Source organism: Stegostoma tigrinum, chromosome 42 (genome assembly GCF_030684315.1).
Source record: "Stegostoma tigrinum isolate sSteTig4 chromosome 42, sSteTig4.hap1, whole genome shotgun sequence".
Lineage (NCBI taxonomy): Eukaryota > Metazoa > Chordata > Chondrichthyes > Orectolobiformes > Stegostomatidae > Stegostoma > Stegostoma tigrinum.
This window is the reverse complement of record NC_081395.1, coordinates 12,886,927-12,911,715: the sequence shown is the minus strand read 5'-3', so window position 1 is coordinate 12,911,715 and position 24,789 is coordinate 12,886,927. Positions and strand designations below refer to the sequence as shown.

At 49.9% G+C, this 24,789-nt stretch overlaps 1 protein-coding gene across 1 annotated transcript; it reads right to left on the bottom strand.

The window, feature by feature from the left end:
- Positions 1 to 16,004: 16,004 nt before the first annotated feature.
- zgc:101765 (uncharacterized protein LOC450036 homolog) lies at positions 16,005 to 17,080 on the bottom strand. The gene has a single exon (XM_059641503.1). The coding sequence runs from the start codon at positions 17,035 to 17,037 to the stop codon at positions 16,183 to 16,185; it is 855 nt and encodes a 284-aa protein (XP_059497486.1). The 5' UTR covers positions 17,038 to 17,080; the 3' UTR covers positions 16,005 to 16,182.
- Between the last annotated feature and the right edge of the window lie 7,709 nt (positions 17,081 to 24,789).

The window sequence follows — 24,789 nt, the reverse complement described above, 5'->3', positions numbered from 1 at the left end:
AAGCCATTCTGAAGAAGTTTCCCAAACCCGAAAGGTCAGCTTTCCTGCTGCTGTGATGCTGCCTGGCCTGCTGCGTTCATCCAGGTCGACCCTGCGTTATCTCTGGGGTTTGAAGATGCTTCCCAAGTTTGCCAAGAGATTTTAGACAGACAGAGGAAGGATATACATTTAGACTAAACAAAGAGGCTAATGCCAGGGACAAGAAGAAAGATGAAATTGTAATGGAGTTGGTGAAGCATTTAGGTAAAGCAGAGAAAACAGCCAAATGCAGGGGAGTGAGAGAAAATTAAATTGAAAATTAGACAATTGATGTTAGACAAGAAAGAAACAGAAAGAAATGTCACCTAAGAAGATAAAGAAAGGGACAGAAGGTTCTTCGCTGAGGTAAAAGAAAAGGAAAGAATGTTCGAGTTGGAAAAGACGAAGTTGGAACTAGAAGCAAAAAGACTTCAGATCGCAGAAGGAAAAGTACAAGATAGAAGTGAGGATGAGCAAACTCATCGTAGCCAACACCCAGGTAGGGATATACACAAATATGTCCAAACTTTACCAAAGTTCAATGAAAAAATTGTAGGAGCCTTTTTTAATTTCTTTTGAATAATTGGCTAGTCAGATGGACTGGCCAGGAACTATGTGGGTAATCTTGTTTCAGACCAAGCTGGTAGACAGGCCTAGTGAGGTATTTGTAGCGCTGTCAGGGGAGGGATCAGGAGACTCTGAAGGATTGAAAACAAGCTATTTTGAGTGTCTATGAACTGGTTACAGAAGCACAGAGACAACGGCTCAGAAATCTAAGGAAAGACCATGCTTAGGGCTTGTTGTCTGGATTACCCAAATGATTGGGGTAAAGGTATGCCATTTATATTGTTTGCTGTGAGAGATTCAGGTATGAGTTACTGCTCCTCAGAGTGAGGAATCAAATCCAGATCGTTTGGATTTTGATGTGCCTCAAAATAAGTTAAATAATGAGGAAGTCCTTGGAGAATGGGATGGGATAGTGAGCTACTTGTGTCAGGAGCAGAGAACTGCATTGAAAGGCTTGTTGCAGCACTATGAGGACATGTTTCGGAATAGAATAGGGAGGACTTATATTATGGTATATGATGTTGAAGTAGGGAAGCTGTTTCGATAAAACAACACCTCTACAGGCTTAATCCCCTCAAAGCTGCACAGGTACAGAAGGAATTGGAAGCGATACCCCAAGAAGACACTATCGATCCGAGTCAAAGCAAGTAGAGTTCATCAATTGTGTTAGTTCCCAAACCTGATGGTACTCAATGATTTTGTGTAGACTATCAGAAGGTCGATGCCATAACTGAATAGTACTCATACCCAATTCCAAGTCTGCAGGACTGTGTGGAGACAGATGGACAAGTCACATACATCACAAAGTTAGACTTACTACGTGGTTACTGTTTGAGAGAAGTTTCTGTGCTTGTAACCCCAAATGGGCTGTATCAATTTAAAATAATGCCCTTTGGCGTGAAGGACACATCAGCCACATTTCAAAGGTTTATACACAGAGTTGTGGCAGGATTGGCTGACTATGCTGTCTATTTATGTGACTTAGTGATCTTTAGCCATTCATGGAAAGATAACATGGTGCATTTGGCAGAGTTATTTCAAAGACTACAGGACGCAAAACTGATTATAAATTTAGCCAAATCTGAATTTGCGAAGACAGAAGTGATGTTTTTGGGACACAACATCGGTGGTGGAAGGATGACCCTGAAGAACAGGAAGTCGAAGGCCAATGGGGAATTTCCAAGACCATCCTCGAAGAAAGAGGTGTTTTGAATTTTGGGAATGAGCAGATAGTACCGGAAGTTTATACCAAACTTTAGTAGCGTGGTAACTCTGCTGACGGATTTGTTTAGATTCCCTACAGTGTGGAAACAGGCTCTTCAGCCCAACAAGTCCACACCGCCCCTTGGATCATCCCACCCAGACCCAACCCCATCCCCCTATAAGCCACACACCCTTGAGCACCATGGGCAATTTAGCATGACCAATCCACCTACCCTGCACATCTTTGGACTGTGGGAGGAAACCCACGCAGACACGGGGAGGATGTGCAAACTCCACACAGACAGTCGCCCGAGGCTCGAATCGAACCCGGGGCCCAGCGCCGTGAGGCTGCAGTGCTAACCACTGAGCCACTGTGCCGCCCTCTGTTGAAGAAGAAAACAAAATTTCAGTGGACAGAACAATGGCAGGAGGCATTTTTTGAATTTAATATAACCACCGCACCAGTTCTAGCTACACCACATTTCTTGTAACCCTTTAAAGTGACTATCAACGCCTTCAACAGAGGGGTTGAGCTGTGTTGATGCAGGAGGATGATGGTGGAATTGAAAGATCAATTGGTTATTTTTCAAAGATACTCAATATCCAGCAGCGAAAATACTCCACCAATGAAAAACAGTTATTGGGTTTGGTACTGGCCCAACAACATTTTAATGTTTATGTTACAATGTTTTGGAGCCAGTTGTGTATATTGACCACAAACCTGTCACCTTTTTGCAAAGATATCAGGACAAGAATATGAGACAATTTCATTGGAGACTTATGTTACAGGCTTTTAATTTACAGATTGTACGTGTTGCAGGTCTGGTGCCACCTTCCCAATGCTCCCTGGGATTCAGGATGATACGGAACTTGACTTAAAGTGTTGTACGCCTAAACTGTCCATGACCTCCTTCAATAGTTTGGCAGTAAAATTGGGTCTTTGGTCTGACTGATATATAGCGGGTTTAAAAGAAAATGTGTAGGTAAGATAGACCTGGTCCGGTCATATATATGCATAATTGGTATGAAAGACCCATGTATCTCGTTATAATGCTGTTGAGATTTATTAAAAAATGAAGCCATCTTTTCATAATAATGGTTCATTTTTTTTCCTTAAGCAGGGAGGTGTTACGAAGTTGTGTACAGTAATCATGAATTGGAAGGCAGGAAGCTAGAATTTGTTTGCAAAAAAAAACTGATAAGGGAGAAGTGTGCGTAGCTCCTTTAAGAGGTAAAGTGCTTTTCTATGGAAAATGTTCTGAGCAGCTGAAGATGTGCAGCCAGTTCTGAAATGGAAACATGCACCAATTGGCTGTGTGATCGGAAATCTTAGTTTTGTTTTGATGTTTTGGTAATGAGCTGGAATCAGCCAATTAATTTACACCAAGCACTTAGCGAATTCAATTGAAATCTAATGGTTTTGACAACCTCAGACCAATGCTATTGTAAGGAAGTTGGTGTGTCATCCAAGGTATAAAAGGAGAGGGTTTTTGACAATCAGGATGAGAGCAAACTGCTATCCGACAAATAAGCATCTAGCTCTCACAAGAAATCGTGAAGCTTTCTGAGAAAGCACCATATATCGACGGTTTACCACAGCGCTTCTAGCTAAGAGGTCTCATGGAAGACTTCACAGAGAAAACTTCCCTGTTGGCCAGATCAGCGGGAGAAAGGGTTTATGACTTAAGAACAGCAGAAGAAAGGCATGTAGACTTGGACAGACTAAATTTTGATTTATTTTCTTAATACTTGGGCTTATAAAAATATGACTTAAGAAGGTGGCTCGAGAAATCGTGAATGCATTGGTAATCATTTTTCAATGTTCTATAGATTCAGGATCAGTTCCTGCAGATTGGAGAGTGGCTAATGTTGTCCCACTTTTCAAGAAAGGAGGGAGAGAGAAAACAGGAAATTATAGACTGGTTAGCCTGATGTCAGTGGTGGGAACAGTGCTGGAGTGAATTATAAAAGATGAAATTATGACTCATTTGGATAGCCGTAACAGGGTAAGTCAGAGTCAGCATGGATTTACGAAGGGGAAATTGTGCTTGACTAATCTTCTGGAATTTTTTGAGGATGTAACTATGAAGATGGACAAGGGAGAGCCAGTGGATATAGTGTATCTGGACTTTCAGAAAGTCTTTGATAAAGTCCCACATAGGAGATTAGTGAGCAAAATCAGTGCACATGGTATTGGGGGCAAAATACTGAGTTGGATTGAAAATTGGCTGGCTGACAGGAAGCAAAGAGTAGTGATAAACGGGCCCCTTTCGGAATGGCAGGCGGTGACCAGTGGGGTTCCACAAGGCTTGGTGCTGGGACCGCAGCTGTTCACAATATACATTAATGATATAGATGAAGGCACTAAAAGTAATAATAGCAGATTTGCTGATGACACAAAGCTGGGTAGCAGGGTGAAATGTGAGAAGGATGTTATGAGAATACAGGGTGACATGGATAGGCTAGGTGGGTGGACAGATGCAGTTTAATGTGGATAAGTGTAAGGTTATCCACTTTGGTGGCAAGAACAGGAAGGCAGATTACTATCTCAATGGAGTCAAGTTCGGTAAAGGGGAAGTACAACAAGATCTAGGTGTTCTTGTCCATCAGTCAATGAAAGCAAGCATGCAGGTACAGCAGGCAGTGAAGAAAACTAATGGCATGCTGGCCTTCATAACAAGAGAAATTGAGTATAGGAGCAAAGAGGTCCTTCTGCAGCTGTGCAGGGATCTGGTGAGACTTCACCTGGAGTATTGTGTGCAGTTTTGGTCTCCATATTTGAGGAAAGACATTCTTGCTATTGACGGAGTACAGCGTAGGTTCACAAGGTCAATTCCCAGAATGGCGGGACTATCATAAAGATTAAAGATTGGAGCGACTGGGCTTGTATACACTTGAGTTTAGAAGGATGAGAGGGGATCTAATTGAGACGTATAAGATTATTAAGGGATTGGACACTCTGGAGGCAGGAAGCATGTTTCCACTGATGGGTGAGTCCAGGACCAGAGGACACAGTTTAAAAATAAGGGGTAGGCCATTTAGAACAGAGTTGAGGAAAAACTTCTTCACACAGAGAGTGGTGGATATATGGAATGCTCTGCCCCAGAAGGCAGAGGAGGCCAGGTCTCTGGATTCTTTCAAGAAAGAGATGGATAGAGCCCCTACAGATACTGGAATCAAGGGTTATGGGGATAAGGCAGGAACAGGATACTGATTGTGGAAGATCAGCCATGATCATAATGAATGGTGGTGCTGGCTCAAAGGGCCGAATGGCCTACTCCTGCACCTACTGTCTATTGTCTATTGAATTATGTTTACTGGAACTGCATACCAGTAGAATTTAGTTCAGTTCAGTTACTGTGTTCACTGTTAGGGTCAAATAAATACATTTGTTACCTGTTACTTATAAAGTGAACATCAGGGATTTTCTTTCATTTGTCGTCCCCTTCTCCATAACAGTATAACAGATTAGGTGAGGTGAGAGATAGCGGGAAATGCCGATGCTGGAGAATCTGAGCTAACACGGTGTATAACTGGATGAACGCAGCAGCAGAGCAGCATCAGAGGAGCAGGAAAGCTGACGTTTCGGGTCTAGACCCTTTTTCATTTTCTGATGAAGGGTCTAGACCCGAAACGTCAGCTTTCCTGCTCCTCTGATGTTGTTCGGCCTGCTGCGTTCATCCAGCTCCACGCCTTGTTAAGTTAGGTGGGGTGAGGTGAGCTGCTCTGGGTGTTTCAGGTTTAATTATTACAAGGGGACCTCTACTCTTGCTGTAACAGATTGGGGGCTTGTGTTTTGATTTCAATTGTCAGATGGGTTCGACCTCCCCTTCCTAACGGTGTGTACCAGTCTAGCACACACACAGTGGAGAAGGGTGTGCAAATGTAACCCACATACAGGGTTGAATGGGTGTACCAATCTAACACACACACACGCGCGCGCACACACACACACGCACACACACACACACACTCATTCACATGCACACAGACACAGAAAGAGCCTTAGATGTTGCCCTTCTGCACAATATCTGCAGGCTTGCAAACAATCAGACATCTTTAAAGTGAGTAGTTCAGTCTGGACAGGCCCATATCCGGCAGAACAGTGACATCATGTGGATAGATGACAACCTACAGCCAAAAGACTTCAAAACTCTCACTGATGCACTTAGAGCCAACTGTTTCTTTGACAGGAGCAAAAACAACTCACATTTACCCTCCGACAGTGCCCACTCCCTCAGCACTGACCCTCCGACAGTGCCCGCTCCCTCAGCACTGACCCTCCATCAGTGCGGCGCTCTCTCAGCACTGACCCTCCGACAGCGCGGCGCTCCCTCAGCACTGACCCTCCGACAGTGCGGCGCTCCCTCAGCACTGACCCTCCTACAGTGCGGCGATCCCTCAGCACTGACCCTCTGACAGTGCGGCGCTCCCTCAGCACTGACCCTCCGACAGTGCGGCGCTCCCTCAGCACTGACCCTCCTACAGTGCGGCGCTCCCTCGGTACTGACCCTCTGACGTTGCAGTGCTCGCTCGGCACTGACCTTCCGACAGTGTGGCTCTCCCTCAGCCCTGACCCTCCGACAGAGCGGCGGTCCCTCAGCACTGACCCTCCGACGGTGTGGCGCTCCCTCAGCACTGACCCTCCGACAGTGCGGCGCTCCATCAGCACTGACCCTCCGACGGTGTGGCGCTCCCTCAGCACTGACCCTCCGACGGTGTGGCGCTCCCTCAGCACTGACCATCCGACAATGTGGCGCTCCATCAGCACTGGCCCTCCGACAGTGTGGCGCACTCTCGGCACTGACCCTCTGACAGTGAGGCACTTCCTCAGCACTGACCCTCCAACAGTGCGGCGCTCCCTCAGCACTGACCCTCCGACAGTGCGGCGCTCCCTCAGCACTGACCCTCCGACGGTGTGGCGCTCCCTCAGCACTGACCATCCGACAATGTGGCGCTCCATCAGCACTGACCCTCCGACGGTGTGGCGCTCCCTCAGCACTGACCATCCGACAATGTGGCGCTCCATCAGCACTGGCCCTCCGACAGTGTGGCGCACTCTCGGCACTGACCCTCTGACAGTGAGGCACTTCCTCAGCACTGACCCTCCAACAGTGCGGCGCTCCCTCAGCACTGACCCTCCGACAGTGCGGCGCTCCCTCAGCACTGACCCTCCGACGGTGTGGCGCTCCCTCAGCACTGACCATCCGACAATGTGGCGCTCCATCAGCACTGGCCCTCCGACAGTGTGGCGCACTCTCGGCACTGACCCTCTGACAGTGCGGCGCTCCCTCAGCACTGACCCTCTGACAGTGCGGCGCTCCATCAGCACTGACCCTCCGACGGTGTGGCGCTCCCTCAGCACTGACCCTCCGACGGTGTGGCGCTCCATCAGCACTGGCCCTCCGACAGTGTGGCGCACTCTCGGCACTGACCCTCTGACAGTGCGGCACTTCCTCAGCACTGACCCTCCAACAGTGCGGCGCTCCCTCAGCACTGACCCTCCAACAGTGCGGCGCTCCCTCAGCACTGACCCTCCGACGGTGTGGCGCTCCTCAGTACTGACCATCCGACAATGTGGCGCTCCATCAGCACTGGCCCTCCGACAGTGTGGCGCACTCTCGGCACTGACCCTCTGACAGTGCGGCACTCCCTCAGCACTGACCCTCCAACAGTGCGGCGCTCCCTCAGCACTGACTGTCCGACAGTGCTCACTCCCTCAGCACTGACTCTCTGACCGCACGGCACTCCCTCAGCACTGACCCTCCGACAGTGCCCACTCCCTCAGCACTGATTCTCTGACAGTGCGGCGCTCCCTCAGCACTGACCCTCCGACAGTGCGGCACACCCTCAGCACTGACTCTCTGACAGTGCCAACTCCCTCAGCACTGCCTCTCTGACAGCACGGCACTCCCTCAGCACTGACCGTCCGACAGTGCCCACTCCCTCAGCACTGATTCTCTGACAGTGCGGCGCTCCCTCAGCACTGATTTTCTGACAGTGCGGCACTCCCTCAGCACTGACCCTCCGACAGTGCGGCGCTCCCTCAGAACTGACCCTCTGACAGTGTGGTGCTCCCTCAGCACTGACCCTTCGACAGTGCCCACTCCCTCAGCAGTGACCCTCCGACAGTGCGGCGCTCCCTCAGCACTGACCCTCCGACAGTGTGGTGCTCCCTTAAAAGTGACCCTCCGACAGTGTGGCGCTCCCTCAGTACTGACCCTCTAACTGTGTGGTGCTCCCTTGGCACTGACCCTTCGGCAGGGATAGGATCGGAGATGAAATCCTCTTTGGAGGATCATTGTGGACTCAATAGGCCAAATGGCCTGCTTCCATATTGTAAATTTCTATGATTTGCAGTGAGTTCTACCTCCCAGACTTTTGTCATCTGTTGTTATATCTTCCTGACCCTACCCTAATGGGCCTAACTGCCTCTTTGAATAAAGTTGTGATCCCAGCACCTCCCCCAATGCATCAGTTTCCACAGACTGGCCTCCAGCTCAATGACTCCGAGCCAATACCCCTGGAGCTGGACGTACTTGTTCATATCCAGGAGCTGCCACTCTCTGCAGTCACAACACACCACCTGTCTGGGCTCATTTTTTGTACCTTAATTTCTCTTTATTGATTAATAATGAACAAGCTGACATAGCTTTATTACAGCTACTGTACTTCAGGAACAGATCTTTACAATTACTAATTGATTTCACAGGTTTTAGAAGACAAGTGAGCAAAATACTCACCAGTCAACCACTTATCTCTTTCATTTTCTCCAATGGCAGTTGTTTGGTTGGGAAGAGCAGCCTCCTACTGTCTCCCTGCCCCTTCCTGTGCAGCTTCTCTACCCCTTCATTCCTGAAGGCTGGCCATGCTTGAAAAAGGGGATGGACTCCTCCGTTCCTGTCTTAACTCCCTCATTCTGCCGACCCCTTGAGCCGCTCTCTGTGCACCTCCTTCTTTTACGTGAAAAGAGACTCAGAAGAGGAAGCTGTGAAGCAAACCAAATCGAGATCAGTTACTCAACGAAATGCTTAACTATCTGCAGCTGCTGAGATTCCTTATCCTTGTCCGAATCTGGAAGAGACTTCGTGTTTCTGATAAGATGCTTATTGCAAGCAAGCAAGGTTACATTCTCACTTTTTAAAAAAAGAAGTTAACCCTTAAGCTTAATTTTCTGACTCATCAAACCCCTAATATCACAATCTGACAACAAGCTGCACTGTCAGAAACAAAATCAGAAGTTGGTGGAGAAACTCAGGCAGCATCTGTAGGTGAGGAAAGCAGAGTTAACAGAGTTTCGGTTAGTGGCATGCGAGAACTCAGTACAGATTCCCAGAAGGTTGAAGGGCTCCCAAGCGGAAAATGAGGCGCTGTTCTTCCAGTCTGCGCTCAGCTTCGCTGGAGCGCTGCAGCAAGCCTGAGTCAGAGATGTTGGCCAGCAAACAGGGTAATGTGTTGATGTGGCAGGCAGTGGGAAGCACAGGGTCATTTTTGCAGATAGAAGGGAGATGTTGTAGGTCACCCTACCTGTGTTTAAGGAGGCTAGATTGAGTGGAGTGGGAAGTGTATCTGGGACCTGCTCAAAGTTGTTCATCCGAGATAATGGGAACTGCAGGTGCTGGAGAATCCAAGATAATAAAGTGTGAAGCTGGATGAACACAGCAGGCCAAGCAGCATCTCAGGAGCACAAAAGCTGATACTTCAGGCGTAGACACTTCATCAAAGTTGTTCATCCTTTCACTTTCAAGAGCCACATCAACATTTTCATAATGGTTAAGTAATGTGTGAATTTAACACCAGATGGTTTAGTGTTAGGCACTGTGCTGCTACATCTAAACCCAGGGCTTTTCTGTCGATATTATGAGGATATTATTAAGCTGGAGAGGGTTCAGAAGAGATTGACCAGGATGTTGCCAGGAATGTAAGATAATAAAGTGTGAAGCTGGATGAGCACAGCAGGCCAAGCAGCATCTCAGGAGCACAAAAGCTGACGTTTCGGGCCTAGACCCTTCATCAGAGAGGGGGATGGGGTGAGGGTTCTGGAATAAATAGGGAGAGAGGGGGAGGCGGACCGAAGATGGAGAGAAAAGAAGATAGGTGGAGAGGAGAGTATTGATGACTGTATCGGCGCCGCCTCTTGCTCCCCAGAGGAGCTCGAACAGTTCATCCACTTCACCAACACCTTCCACCCCAACCTCAAGTTCACCTGGGCCATCTCCAACACATCCCTCACCTTCCTGGACGTCTCAGTCTCCATCTCAGGCAACCAGCTTGTAACTGATGTCCATTTCAAGCCCACCGACTCCCACAGCTACCTGGAATACACCTCCTCCCACCCACCCTCCTGCAAAAATTCCATCCCCTATTCCCAATTCCTCCGCCTCCGCCGCATCTGCTCCCAGGATGAGGCATTCCACTCCTGCACATCCTAGATGTCCAAGTTCTTCAAGGACCGCAACTTTCCACACACAGTGGTCAAGAACGCTCTTGACTGCGTCTCCCACATTTCCCGCAACACATCCCTCACACCCCGCCCCCGTCACAACCGCCCTAAGAGGATCCCCCTCGTCCTCACACACCACTCCACCAACCTCCGGATACAACGCATCATCCTCCGACACTTCCACCATCTACAATCCGACCCCACCACCCAAGACATTTTTCCATCCCCACCCTTGTCTGCTTTCCGGAGAGACCACTCTCTCCGTGACTCCCTTGTTCGCTCCACACTGCCCTCCAACCCCACCACACCCGGCACCTTCCCCGCAACTGCAGGAAGTGCTACAGTTGCCCCCACACCTCCTCCCTCACCCCCATCCCAGGCCCCAAGATGACTTTCCATATTAAGCAGAGGTTCACCTGCACATCTGCCACTGTATCCATTGTACCCGGTGTGGCTTCCTCTACATTGGGGAAACCAAGCAGAGGCCTGGGGACCGCTTTGCAGAACACCTCCACTTGGTTCGCAATAAACAACTGCACCCCCAGTCGCGAACCACTTCAACTCCCCCTCCCATTCTTTAGACGACATGTCCATCATGGGCCTCCTGCAGTGCCACAATGATGCCACCCGAAGGTTGCAGGAACAGCAACTCATATTCTGCTTGGGAACCCTGCAGCCCAATGGTATCAATGTGGAATTCACCAGCTTCAAAATCTCCCCTTCCCCCAGCGCATCCCAAAACCAGCCCAGCCTGTCCCTGCCTCCCTAACCTGTTCTTCCTCTCACCCATCCCTTCCTCCCACCCCAAGCCACACCTCCATTTCCTATCTACTAACCTCATCCCACCTCCTTGACCTGTCCGTCTTCCCTGGACTGACCTATCCCCTCCCTATCTCCCCACCTATACTCTCCTCTCCACCTATCTTCTTTTCTCTCCATCTTCGGTCCGCCTCCCCCTCTCTCCCTATTTAGTCCAGAACCCTCACCCCATCCCCCTCTCTGATGAAAGGTCTAGGCCCGAAACGTCAGCTTTTGTGCTCCTGAGATGCTGCTTGGCCTGCTGTGTTCATCCAGTTTCACACTTTGTTATCTTGGATTCTCCAGCATCTGCAGTTCCCATTATCTCTGTTGCCAGGAATGGAGGGTTTGAGTTATAAGAAGAGGCTGGACTTTCGGGGGCTTTTTTCACTGGAGTGTAGGAGGTAGAGAGGTGATGTTATAGAGGCTTATAAAATCAAGTGGGGTAAAGTTGAATAGCAGTGTCCTTTCTCTCAGGTGGGGGACTTCAAGTCCAGGGGACAGACTTTTAAGGTGAAAGGAGAGAGATTTAAAAAGGAGATGAGGGGCATCTTTCTTACAGAGACAGTGGTTCGTGTGTGGTTTGAATGTCCAGAGGAAGTGGTGGATGTGGGTACAGTTACAGTTAAAAGACATTTGGATAAGTAAACAAAAATGAAATGTTTGGAGGGATTTGGGCCGAACGCAGGCAGGTGAGACTGGTTTAATTTGGGGCTAAGGGAGACATGGACTGTTTGGACCGAGTGGTCTGTTTCCATGTTGTATGCCTCTATCCATCACCAGGCTCACATTTCCCACCTCCAGGGTTCACACAGAAAGCCACCATGAGGTGTAAGAATGGCAGAATGGAGGGAATACACCTGACTATCGGTTGACTAGATGTTCACTAGGATTGATCTCGGGTTTGTATCACGAAGAGAGATTGAGCTACACTCCCTGCAGGTTAGAAGAATAAAAGGAGATCTAACTGAGGTGTTTTAAAGGCTGAAAAAGTCTTACAAAGTAGGTGGGGAGAGGACAAAGAACAAAGAAAATTACAGCCCAGGAACAGGCCTTTCGGCCCTCCAAGCCTGCGCCAATCCAGATCCTCTATCTAAACCTGTTGCCTATTTTCCAAGGATCTGTATCCCTCTACTCCTTCCCCATTCATGTATCTGTCTAGATACATCTTAAATGATGCTATCATGCCCACCTCTACCACCTCCGCTGGCAACGTGTTCCAAGTACCCATCACCCTCTGCATAAAGAACTTTCCATGCACATCTCCCTTAAACTTTTCCCCTCTCACCTTGAAATCGTGACCCCTAGTAATTGAGTCCCCCCATTCTAGGAAAAAGCTTCTTGCTATCCACCCTAACTATACCTGTCATGATTTTGTGGACCTCAATCAGGTCCCCCTCAACCTCTGTCTTTCTAATGTAAATAATCCTAATCTACTCAACCTCTCTTCATAGCTAGCGCCCTCCATACCAGGCAACATCCTGGTGAGCCTCCTCTGCACCCTCTCCAAAGCATCCACATCCTATTGGTAATGTGGCGGCCAGAACTGTACGCAGTACTCCAAATGCGGTCGAACCAAAGTCCATAAGACATAGGAGTGGAAGTAAGGCCATTTGGCCCATCAAGTCTACTCCGCCATTTAAATCATGGCTGATGGGCATTTCAACACCACTTCCCTGCACTCTCCCCGTAGCCCTTGATTCCTTCTGAGATTGAGAATTTGTCGATCTCTGCCTTGAAGGCATCCAACGTCGCGGCCTCCACTGCACTCCGTGGCAATGAATTCCACAAGCCCACCACTCTCTGACTGAAGAAATGTCATCTCATTTCAGTTTTAAATTTACCCCCTCTAATTTTAAGGCTGTGCCCACGGGTCCTAGTCTCCCCGCCTAACAGAAACAACTTCCTAGCGTCCACCCCTTCTAAACCATACATTATCTTGTAAGTTTCTATTAGATCTCCCCTCAACCTTCTAAACTCTAATGAGTACAATCCCAGGATCCTTAGCCGTTCATCATACGTTAAACCTACCATTCCAGGGATCATCCGCTGGACATGCTCCAGGGCGAGTATGATCTACATGAGGTGTGGGGCCCAAAATTGGACACAGTATTCTAAATGGGGCCTAACTAGAGCTTTATAAAGCCTCAGAATCACATCACTGCTTTTATATTCCAACCCTCTTGAGATAAACGACAACATTACATTTGTTTTCTTAATTACGGGCTCTACCTGCAAGTTAACCTTTAGAGAATCCTGGACCAACACTCCCAGATCCCTTTGCACTTCTGATTTGCAAATTTTCTCACTGTTTAGAAAATAGTCCATGCCTGTATTCTTTTTTCCAAAGTGCAAGACCTCACATTTACTCACATTGAATTTCATCAGCCATTTCCTGGACCACTCTCCTAAACTGTCTAAATCTTCCTGCAGCTTCCCCACCTCCTCAGTACTACCTGCCTGTCCACCTACCTTCGCATCATCGGCAAACTTCGCCAGAATGCCCCCGGTCCCTTCATTCAGATCATTAATACACAAGGTGAACAGCTGCGGCCCCAACACTGAACCCTGTGGGACACCACTCGTCACCGGTTGCCAATCCAAAAAAGAGCCTTTTAGACCATAAGACATAGGAGTGGAAGTAAGGCCATTCGGCCCATCAAGTCCACTCCGCCATTTAAATCATGGCTGATGGGCATTTCAACACCACTCCCCTGGGAAGGCATTTGGAAATCTGAAGCAGAAAGGAACTCGGGAGTCCCAATTCAGGATTCTCTGAGGTTAACGTGCAGGCTCAGTTAGGAAGGCAAATGCACTGTTAGCACTCATTTTGAGAGGGCTAGAATACAAGAGCGGGGATGTACTGCTGAGGCTGTGTAAGGCTCTGGTCAGACCGCATTTGGAAATATTGTGAGCAGTTTTGAGCCCCGAACCTAATTAAAGATGTGCTGGCCTTGAAGGGGACCCAGGGGATGTTTACAAGAATGATCCCGGGGACGAAAGACTTGTCATACGGGGAGCAGTTGAGGACTCTTGGTCCGTACTTGATGGCGTTTATAAGGATGAGAAGGGGATCAGATTGAAACTTACAGAATACCTGAGAGGCCTGGATGGAGTGGATGTGGGAAAGGTGTTTCCACAAGTAGGAGAGACTGGGACCTGAGGGCACAGCCTCAGAGTGAAGGGACGGTCCGTTAGAACTGAGATGAGGAGGAATTTCTTCAGCGGTGGGGTGAGGGGTGGGGGGGTGAATCTGTGGAACATATTGCTGCAGGGAACTGTGGAGGCAATTCATTGAGTGTCCTTAAGACAGGGATAGAAACGGTAGTTCTGAAGAAGGGTCAGTGGACTTTCAATGTTAACTCTGCTTTCACTCTGCAAATTCTGACAGACCTGCTAAGACTTGCCATCAATATCTGTTAATTTTTAATAATTCACAGTAGGAGGGCATCGCTGGCTCTGCCCAGCATTTATTGCCCATCCCTAATTGCCCAGAGGGCAGTTACAAGTCAACCACATCGCTGTGGATCCGGAGCCACATGTAGGCCAGACCGGGTGAGGATGGCAGTTTCCTTCCCTAAAGGACATTAGTGAACCAGATGAGTTTTACCCCAACAATGGTTTCATGGTCACCATTAGACCCTTAATTCCAGACCTTTTTTTTATTGAATTCAAATTCCACCATCCAGGATTCGAACCCAGGTGCTGGGTCTCTGGATCAACAGTCCAGCGATAACAATCTTGACACCACCACCTCCCGTTATGCTCGAAATTGACAGATTCTTGTTAGGGAAGGGGGTCCAAAGATTACAAAGGGAGGGAGGTGGGGAGGGGAGGGGAGGGGATGGAGTCGGGGTGGTGTATGGGGAAGGGTTGTGGGGGGGGTGGTGGTGAAGGAATGGGGTGGGGGGGTGTGAAGGATTGGGGTGGGGGGATGAAGAATTGGGGTGGGGGGTGTGAAGAATTGGGGTGGGGGGTGTGAAGGATTGGGGTGGGGGTGTGAAGAATTGGGGGGGTGTGAAGAATTGGGGGGGTGTGAAGAATTGGGGGGGTGTGAAGAATTGGGGTGGGGGTGTGAAGGATTGGGGTGGGGGTGTGAAGGATTGGGGTGGAGGGTGTGAAGGATGGGGGGGTGAAGGATTGGGGTGGGGGTGTGAAGAATTGGGGGAGTGTGAAGGATTGGGGTGGGGGTGGTGAAGGATGGGGGGTGAAGGATTGGGGTGGGGTGTGAAGGATTGGGGAGGTGTGAAGGATTGGGGTCAGGGTGAAGGATTGGGGTCGGGTGGCGAAGGATTGGGGTGGGAGTGGCGAAGGATTGGGGAGGTGTGAAGGATTGGGGTGGGGGTGTGAAGGATTGGAGTGGGGGTGGTGAAGGATTGGGGTGGGGGTGTGAAGGATTGGGGTCGGGGTGAAGGATTGGGGTCGGGTGGCGAAGGATTGGGGTGGGGGTGGCAAAGGATTGGGGAGGTGTGAAGGATTGGGGTGGGGGTGTGAAGGATTGGAGTGGGGGTGGTGAAGGATTGGGGTGGGGGTGTGAAGGATTGGGGTCGGGGTGAAGGATTGGGGTCGGGTGGCGAAGGATTGGGGTGGGGGTGGCAAAGGATTGGGGAGGTGTGAAGGATTGGGGTGGGGGTGTGAAGGATTGGAGTGGGGGTGGTGAAGGATTGGGGTGGGGGTGTGAAGGATTGGGGTCGGGGGAAGGATTGGGGTCGGGGTGAAGGATTGGGGTCGGGGTGAAGGATTGGGGTCGGGTGGCGAAGGATTGGGGTGGGGGTGGCGAAGGATTGGGGTGGGGGTGGCGAAGGATTGGGGTGGGGGTGTGAAGGGTTGGGGTGGGGGTGTGAAGGGTTGGGGTGGGGGGGTGTGAAGGGTTGGGGTGGGGGTGGTGAAGGATGGGGGGGGTGGTGAAGCATTTGTGGGGGGGGGGGGAGGGCCTATTACTTGTGCGTTACAGATTCCAGAAACAAAGTCTTGCCAATCTTTACAATCCACGTTTATTTTCAGACACGAGGCGACACAGCTCTGGAGCGAGGGCGGGTCTTGGACCTTTCGGCCCAGGGGTGGGGAACGCTACAGCCCCTGTCACATCCTCGGTGCATCCGAGTTTGAGTTTGGAGCTGGGGCCAGGGCTAGTGGGGTGGGTGAGTCAGCGCTCAGGTGACAGCCCGGGGGTCCCAGCAGTAGCGGCTGTCGGAGTGCAGGCTGCTCAGCAGCTCAGTGTCCTCCTCTCTCAGGCAGAAGTCGAACAGCTGGGCGTTGGCGGCCACGCGCTCGGGCTCAGCCGATTTGGGGATGACGCCGACTCCCCGCTGCACGGCCCAGCGCAGCAGCACCTGGGCCGGGCTGCGGCCGTAGGCGACAGCCAGGGCTCGGACCTGAGGCTCGTCCAGCAGGCGCCCGCAGCCTAGCGAGGAGTAGGCCTGCAGGTGGAGGCCGCACTCGGCGCAGAAGGCCAGCAGGTCGCTCTGCACCAGGCGCGGATGATACTCCACCTGCAGTACAGCGGGCGTCACCCGGCAGTGCTCCAGCATCTCCCGGAGGTGGCCCACTGTGTAGTTGGAGACACCGATGGCACGGAAGCGGCCGCTCTCGTACAGGCCTTCTAGCACTTCCCAGCTCTGGCGCCGGCAGACCCGGTTACGGGGATCCTCACTCTTCCAGCCCTGTCTGCCGGGCCAGTGGATGAGGTAGAGGTCCAGGTATTGGCAGCCCAAGGCCGCCAGGCTCCGTAAGGCACCCTCCTCCGCCCGTTCCCCCTGGTCCGCCGGTGACAGCTTACTGGTGATGAAGATGTCTGCCCGGGAGAGGCCGTGCTTCGGAAGCAGCTCTGCCAGCGCCTGCCCGATGTCAGCCTCGTTGCCATACACGCTCGCCGTGTCCACGGAGCGGTAGCCGTGCCCCAGGGCGGAGTCCAGTGCCCGGTACACGGCCTCATACCCCCGCAGCTTGAAGGTGCCCAGGCCCAGCAGCGGCATCTCCACCCCGTTGTTGAGCTTCACGGTCTCCATCCTCCCTGATCAGGGCGAATGGGAAGTTGGGTTGTTTGAGGGGGGGAGGTTGGGGGGGGGGGGGGGAGGTTGGGGGGGGGGGGAGGTTGGGGGGGAGGTTGGGGGGGAGGGGAGGTTGGGGTGTTGGGGAGGTTGGGGGGGTGGGGAGGTTGGGGGGGTGGGGAGGTTGGGGTGTTGGGGGAGTGGGGAGGTTGGGGTGTTGGGGGGGTGGGGAGGTTGGGGTGTTGGGGGGGTGGAGAAGTTGAGTTGTTGGGGGGGGAAAGTTGAGTTGTTGGGGGGGAAGTCGGGTTGTTGGGGGGTTGGGGGTCGGGGGTCGGGGGCTGGGGGGTTGTTGGGTGGATTGGGGGAAGTTGGGTCGTTGGGGGGATTGGGAAAGTCAGGTTGTTGGGTTTTTGGGGGGGTCAACGTGACGTGGAAGTAACAAGAACTGCGGGTGCTGAGGATCTGAAACAACAAAAAAAAACACATAGCTGGAGAAAGTCAGCAGGTCCAGGCAGAGAGAAAACAGAGTTAATGTTTCTAGTCCAGTGACTTCACTAGGGAGTCAAACAGAACTGATACAGACCCTTTGGTCCAACTCGTCCCTGCTGACCAGATGTTCTAAATTTGTCTGCTCCCATTTGCCAGCATTTGGCCCATATCCCTCTAAACCCTTCCTATTCACAGAGTCATGCAACTGGAAACAGGCCCTTCGGTCCAACTCGTCCATGCAAACCAGGTATCTTAAACTAAACTAGGCCAACTTGTTTGCATCTGGCCCATGTCCCTCTAAACCTTTTCTGTCCATTCACCTGTCCAAATGTCTTTTAGATGTTGTCATTGTACCCATCTCTACCAAGTCCTCTGGCAGTTCGTTCCATACCCTCTGCTTGAAAATGTTGCCCCTCAAGTCTTTCCCCTCTCACCTTAAACCTATGCCCTCTAGTTTTGAACTCCCCGACCCTGGGGAAAAGACCTTGTCTACTCACCTTATCTATGCCCCTCATGATTTTATAAACCTCTAAAAGGTACCCTCAACCACCTATACTCTCAGGTTAAACAAAAATTCCCAGCCTATCCAGCTTCTCCTGATAACCATGTCTCATTTGTATTGATTTTCTCTCCCATTCTCGCAATTCACTCCAAAGATGTACAGGTTAGGGTGGAGTAGTTGTGGTAAATTAGCCTACAGTGTCCAGGGATGTGCAGGTTAGGTGCGTTAGACATGGGAAATGCAGGGTTATGGGGATTGGGCAGGATGCTGCTCAGAGAGTTAGTGCAAAATCCTGGGGCCAAATGGCCTCTGTCTGCACTGTGGGAATTCTATGATATTGACAACATGGATGAGGAAAGTGAACGTTCTCTCGCCAAATCTGCAGACAACACTAAAATACATGGAAAGGCAAGTGTTGAGGATGACCACACAGAGTCTGCACAGGGATACAGATAAGTTAAATGACTCAGCAAAAAATTGGCACGTAGAATACAGTGTGGCAAAACGAGAGGTTACGCACTTAGGCAGACAGAATGAAACTGAGAGATAGTAGGAACTGCCGATGCTAGAGGCCGAGAGAACAAGGTGGATGAACACAGCAGACCAGGCAGCATCAGAGGAGCAGGAAAGCTAATGTTTCGGGTCTGGACGCTTCTTCAGAAATCTGTAGGGACACATCCTCTGCAAACAAGATAAATATACTCAAGATTTTGTGAGATTACCTAGGAGTTGCCTTCTCTGTGGCAACATCTCAACCAAAGTTGCTAAACAACCTGTCCTCCTGTGGTACAAATTGTCGTGACCATTTGAAATTGGATATTCCTGGAGAATGCGAGACACACAACAATGACCCATGTTGTCCGATTAATCCCAATCCTTCCTCAACGGTCTTATAAATCTGCATGCTCCAAGTACTTAGTCAAAAATATGTTGAGCTCTGCTGTTGAATTTATTTGCTGCACCTTTCCAGAGGCCACGTAACAACACACTGTACAAACATCACGTCAAACAGGTCACATCTTGTACCTGGCTACTCCCTACTGACTCATGTTGGTAGAATTTCAGCTATCTCAGCCACCACCCTACACCAGCATCACCCTGTTTGCTTTCTCTCCGATCCTTCTCAAACTGCTGTCCCCTCCAAGGCTCTACTAGCTGACCTCCCACTCCAAATGCTGCCTGAAAACGTGGGAGGAAGACCTGCATTTCCATTGCACTAGTCACAAGCATTTCCCGGCCAGTGATGCACTTTCAGCTGGGATACAACTTGCTCAGGGAGGGATCCCACCAATGGCGATGAGGTTTAACGAGCAGGTCATGTTCCAGTGAGGGTGGGTGCGGCGTAAAATGTTGGTCAACACTCCAACGAGGTCTCCCATTCACCTCGCTCTTACTCAACAGCATCCACAGGATCTTTTAGCTTCACCCAAGGGCCAGCTAGGAGCCTCGTTTAATGCCTCATTGACAAGAATGGAACCACCGACAACATAGCACTCCCATAGTAATGCCCTATCGCAGAGACTGATATGAATGATTCTGGGCATGAGGAACATCAATTCTCCAGACTTGAAAAGTTGGGAACGATGGGGAAGAGAAAGCTGGAAAGAAATCCAGTAGCGTTGTCCAATAGTCCTGAGGGGTCTGCATAGTCAGTGGGAAGAAACCATTCACACAGGGGAAAGGATTGAGAACAAAAGGACATTGAAAACAAAAGAAAAGGATCTCAGGGAAAATTTCACACAGTGAGGGGTTAGGGTCTGGGATGTACTGTCTGAGAGTGCTTGGGGGGAGGCAGGTTCACAAGAGTGGTTCGGGTCTGGAATGTACTGTCTGAGCGTGTGGGGGGGCAGGTTCACTCAAGTGGTCAGGGTCTGGCATGTACTGTCTGAGAGTTGGGGGGGAGGCAGGTTCACTCGAGTGGTTAGGGTCTGGAATGTACCGTATGAGACTGTGGAGGGAGGCAGATTCAATCCAGGCCTTCGAGAGGGAGTCAGGATTATTATCTAAACAGGAAGAGTAGGCAGGAGTGCAGGGACAAGGCATAAGGGAGAGTTGCTAGGAGATACATTCCTTGGGAAAGCCAGTATGGATGCGACAGACCGAATGGCCTCCCTCTGCACCACAAGCAAAACCCTAGAGAAGGAAAATCTGGCCAGTCAATCTTTGGCCGCCTTGGCTGCAGCAGGGCCAAGGAATGAAAAGATGAGAAACCACCAACAGGCGGGAGGCAGAGGCTCCTTGGGGCACCCAGTGAGAGCTGGCGGCGGGCTCGAAGGGGCATGAGGCGAGTGGCAGCTGAATGGCTTTCATCCCGGCTGGCAGTCAGTCCTGGAGAGTGGTTCGCCCACTGTCAACGGTCTCAGAATTGGTGACGTCTTTTCAGGGGCAATCCAAACACCAGGATGTCAGTGACTCCAATACTTCCTGGTCAACTCTAGTACAAGCAATAAGTTCATTTCCAAGTTATACTGGTTTCCAACAGGTTCTCTCCCCCCATCCCCACCCCCGCCAGTCCTCCTCCTCCATGTGCCCCAAGGAACATGCTCAGATTCAGTGCATTGCGCCCCAGAAGGGAAAAGAATGTCAGTGATACGTGGAAATGCACAGATTTATTTGGACCAGCCATGACCTTATTAATTGGTGGAGCTGACTGAATGGACCAAGTGTTCCTTAGTCATATGTTTGTGACAGGACAGTTGTACTTCATGAAACTCAATTTTGAATGAGGTGACACAGGTCAGAGCAGTATTTTAAGTTTCAAGCTTTACTGTGTTTTTCTTTTGGATTCAGATGATTTGGGGTACATCTGGCATATGAAAAATTGGAGAGGGTAGGTTCTGGCTGTCGAATGCAGGATGTATTATAGTAGTTAATATATTTTCTATTTCATGTGCACATGTTTTTTTTTGAAAAGGAATCACATTTTTGGTTTCATCCCCCCCACAGAATCGATGGGGTGCAGAATGAGGCCATTCAGCCCACCATGCCTGCACCAGCTCAGTTATTTTGTCCGGCTCTACTCCCCAGTGCCACTCTCCTGTCTTGCCCATGCACACTATTAACATCCAAACCAAAATCATTTCTTCACATACATGAACAGTTATCTGGATGTTTATTTCAACTGATTGAGACCGGGTTATCTAAGACCGAAAGAAAGAGGCAATTGTTGAGGATTGCAGGTTTTGACCACACCCCCCGCCCCCCAGCTGTGAAACTGGCACAAGAATATCCCACACTATTTATAAAGAAAACATTTGATGCATGGGGTACTCGAGCATGTGCACCCATTGCTTGCACCCCAGTAATGCTGGGGGGATGGGGGGCTGTTTATTTGGTTTTTTTTGGTGGGGAGGTGTGCGTCCAAATGTGAATGGGGGAGGACTGTCAGTTTAGCTCAGCTGGCCAAATGGTCGGCTTGCGATGCACAGCAAAGCCAACAGCATGGGTGTCGATTCCTGTACCGGCTGAAGTTACCACGAAGGACTCTCATCCTCGACCTCTCTCCCCTCGCCTGAGACTGGTGATCCTCAGGTTAAACTCCCCACCAGTTATCTATCTCTCTCTGTAATGAGAGGTGGGCCCCTATGGTCTGGTGACTTGACTGGCCCCAGTGTGAAGACGGATTTGTAGCCTCTGTGTTACCCGCAAGCTGCTGTACCACAATATGAAGGTCAAAAATCATAACCGCAGGTTATAGTCCAACAGGTTTACTTGAAGATACCAGCTCAGTCCTTCCTTAGGTATCAGTGAAGACACTCAAGACAATAAGAAATAGGAGCAGGAGTAGGCCATTCAGTCCCATTCAATAAGATCATAGCTGTTCCAGACCGAATATTTCCTTTTTGGGGCAAGCCCTTAGCAATGGTCCTGCGAATTAAAAGGTGCCTAATAAACATAAAGGTGTTGTTCCAGCACCTGCTAAAGCGTGGGCAAAGCTTGAGCACAGAAAGATCCCAAGAGCAGTGAAGGCTGACACCTGAAGGAGTGAGATTCCAAGAGCTGGTGTCTTCAAATAAACCTAACAGACTATAACGTGGAGTCATGTGATTTTTGGCCTTGTCTGCCCCAGTCCAACACTTGCCACATCAAGGCCACAGTGTGAATACAGTATTTGCAGTCACTCGGTTACCTGTACCCTGCTATCCCACACAGTGTGACTACAGTATTTGCAGTCACTTGGTTACCTGTATGCTGCTATACCACAGTGTGAATACAGTATGTGCAGTTGCTGGGTTACCTGTAGGCTACTGTACCACAGTGTGACTACAGTATATGCAGTTGCTGGGTTACCTGTAGGCTACTGTACCACAGTGTGACTACAGTATTTGCAGTCACACAGTTACCTGTACACTGCTATACCACAGTGTGAATACAGTATATGCAGTTGCTGGGTTACCTGTAGGCTACTGTACCACAGTGTGACTACAGTATATGCAGTTGCTGGGTTACCTGTAGGCTACTGTACCACAGTGTGACTACAGTATTTGCAGTCACACAGTTACCTGTACACTGCTATACCACAGTGTGACTACAGCATGTGCAGTTGCTGGGTTACCTGTCTAGGGCTTGCTGCTGTTCATCTGTCTTCTCTCACATGTCCTCCATGTCACTTTCCATATCCCCATCCCCCACCAATACCGGGTGATTGACAGCAGCCTCCGCCAATCGGCCTCTACCCCCAGGCCACGCAGGCCAATCGGTTTGCCGCTGGGGCGGACCACAGCGCGTGCGCCTCGCCCAGGGTGCCGATGGGAGTTGTAGTCTTTTCGCTTTCAATTCCACCACTGAGGCCTAATTGGTGCGCTAGAACCTGAACGGAAATATCACGGCAACAGGAATTTCTCCGCCTCCGCAACCTCGTTCCTTCCTTTAGAAACACTCGAGACAATAAGAAATAGGAGAAGGAGTAGGCCGTTCAGCCCCATTCAATAAGATAATGGCTGGTCCAGACCTAATATATCCTTTCTTTTGGGGAAGGGCCCAAGCCTTTGGCAATGCACCTGTGAATTAAATTAAAAGGTGCATAATAAACACAAATATATTGTTGCAGCTCCTGCTGAAACGTGGGCAAAGCTTCAGCACAGAAAGATCCCAAGAGCTGAAATGAGTTGATTCTCAGCTTTCTGTGAGGACTATAGAGGGATGTATATTGACCAGAACAACAGGTCTCTCAATGCAGCGTATTCTGGACAATGCACAGATGCATCCAGTCGGTTACAGGGGTGACTCTTGGACGTATTGTAAATGTGTAAATTGGCTTACCCAATGATGAGCAGTTTGGCAGAGTTTCTGAAGAAAGGTCCTGACCCGAAACGCCAGCTTTCCTACTTTTCTGATGCTGCCTGGTCTGCTGTGTTCCTCCAACTCCACACTGTGTTATCTCCAACATCGGCAGTTCTTACTACCTCTTCATGAAAGAGAAGCTGTTTCCCCTGCGAGGAGGGTCAGTGACGTACAGGGACACAGAATCAACAAAAGAACCACTGGGGCAGGACGAGATTTTTTTTTGAAAAGGTTAGTTGTGGTGATCAGAAACACTGTCTGAAAGGATGTTGGAACAAGGTCAGAGGCTGGGAATCTTGCCAATAATTCACTTCCTGACTTTGCAAAGCCTGTCCACTATCTACAAGGCACTAGTCAGGAGTATGGTGGGATAAACCCCTCTTGCCGTGGATGGGTACAGCCATAACAACACTCGAGAGGCTTGACACAAACCAGAACAAAGCAGTTGATCAATTGACACCACATCCACAAACATCCGCTTCTCTTCACCACCAACGCTCAGTAGCAGCGGCGTGTACCATCTAAAAGATGCGCTGCAGCAGCTCACCAAAGATCCTAGACAGCACCTTCCAAACACGGATCCTCCCCAATTAGAAGGATAAAGGCAGCATATAAGGGGGAACACCATCCCCTGCAAGTTACCCTCTAAGCCACACACCATCCTGACTTGGAAACATATTGCTGTTCCTTCAGCCTCACTTGGGTCAAAATCCTGGAACTCGCTCCTTCAGGGCAATGTCAGAAATTATTGTCTTGCACTCATCAGGACAAATACAAAGATGCCAAATTTCCAACTTTCACAACAGTTTATTCTACAAGAGGAAAAGATGTTGATTAGTCAACAACTTGATTCTGATTGGCTGACATGTTACTACAGAGAAAGAAATTGGAAGGAGATTCTCCCCAAGCTCCCTGGATCTGGAGATCTCTGGATTAATAGTCCGGTGATAATAATAATGACAGGCTGTTGCCGCCCCTTGTGTTTGACTCTTAACCTCCCTCTGGGCAATTAGGGATGGACAATAGAAGGATGGTATGGTGGCAAATGTGACCCCACTGTTTAAACAGGGAGGTAGACAAAAGGTGGGGAATTATAGACGGTTAGCTTAACCTCTGTAGTGGGCAAGATGCTTGAGGCTGTTATCAAGGAAGAAACAGCAAGGCATCTCGATAGAAATTGTCCCGTTGGGCAGACGCGGCATGGGTTCATGAAGGGCAGGTCATGCTTGACAAATCTTTTGGAATTCTGTGAAGACATTACGAGCCAGTTGGACAATGGGGACCCAGTGGATGAGGTGTACCTAGATTTCCAAAAGGCCTTCGACAAGGTGCCGCACAAGAGGCTGCTGCATAAGATAAGGATGCATGGCATTAGCGGTAAAGTATTAGCATGGCTAGAGGATTGGTTGACTAACAGGAAGCAAAGAGTGGGGGTGAATGAGTGCTATTCTGGCTGGCAATCAGTGACTAGTGGTGTGCCTCAGGGATCAGTGTTG

Coding starts and splice junctions, on each gene's coding strand:
- zgc:101765 (XM_059641503.1), bottom strand. CDS start 17,037: ATGGAGACCGTGAAGCTCAACAACGGGGTGGAGATGCCGCTGCTGGGC.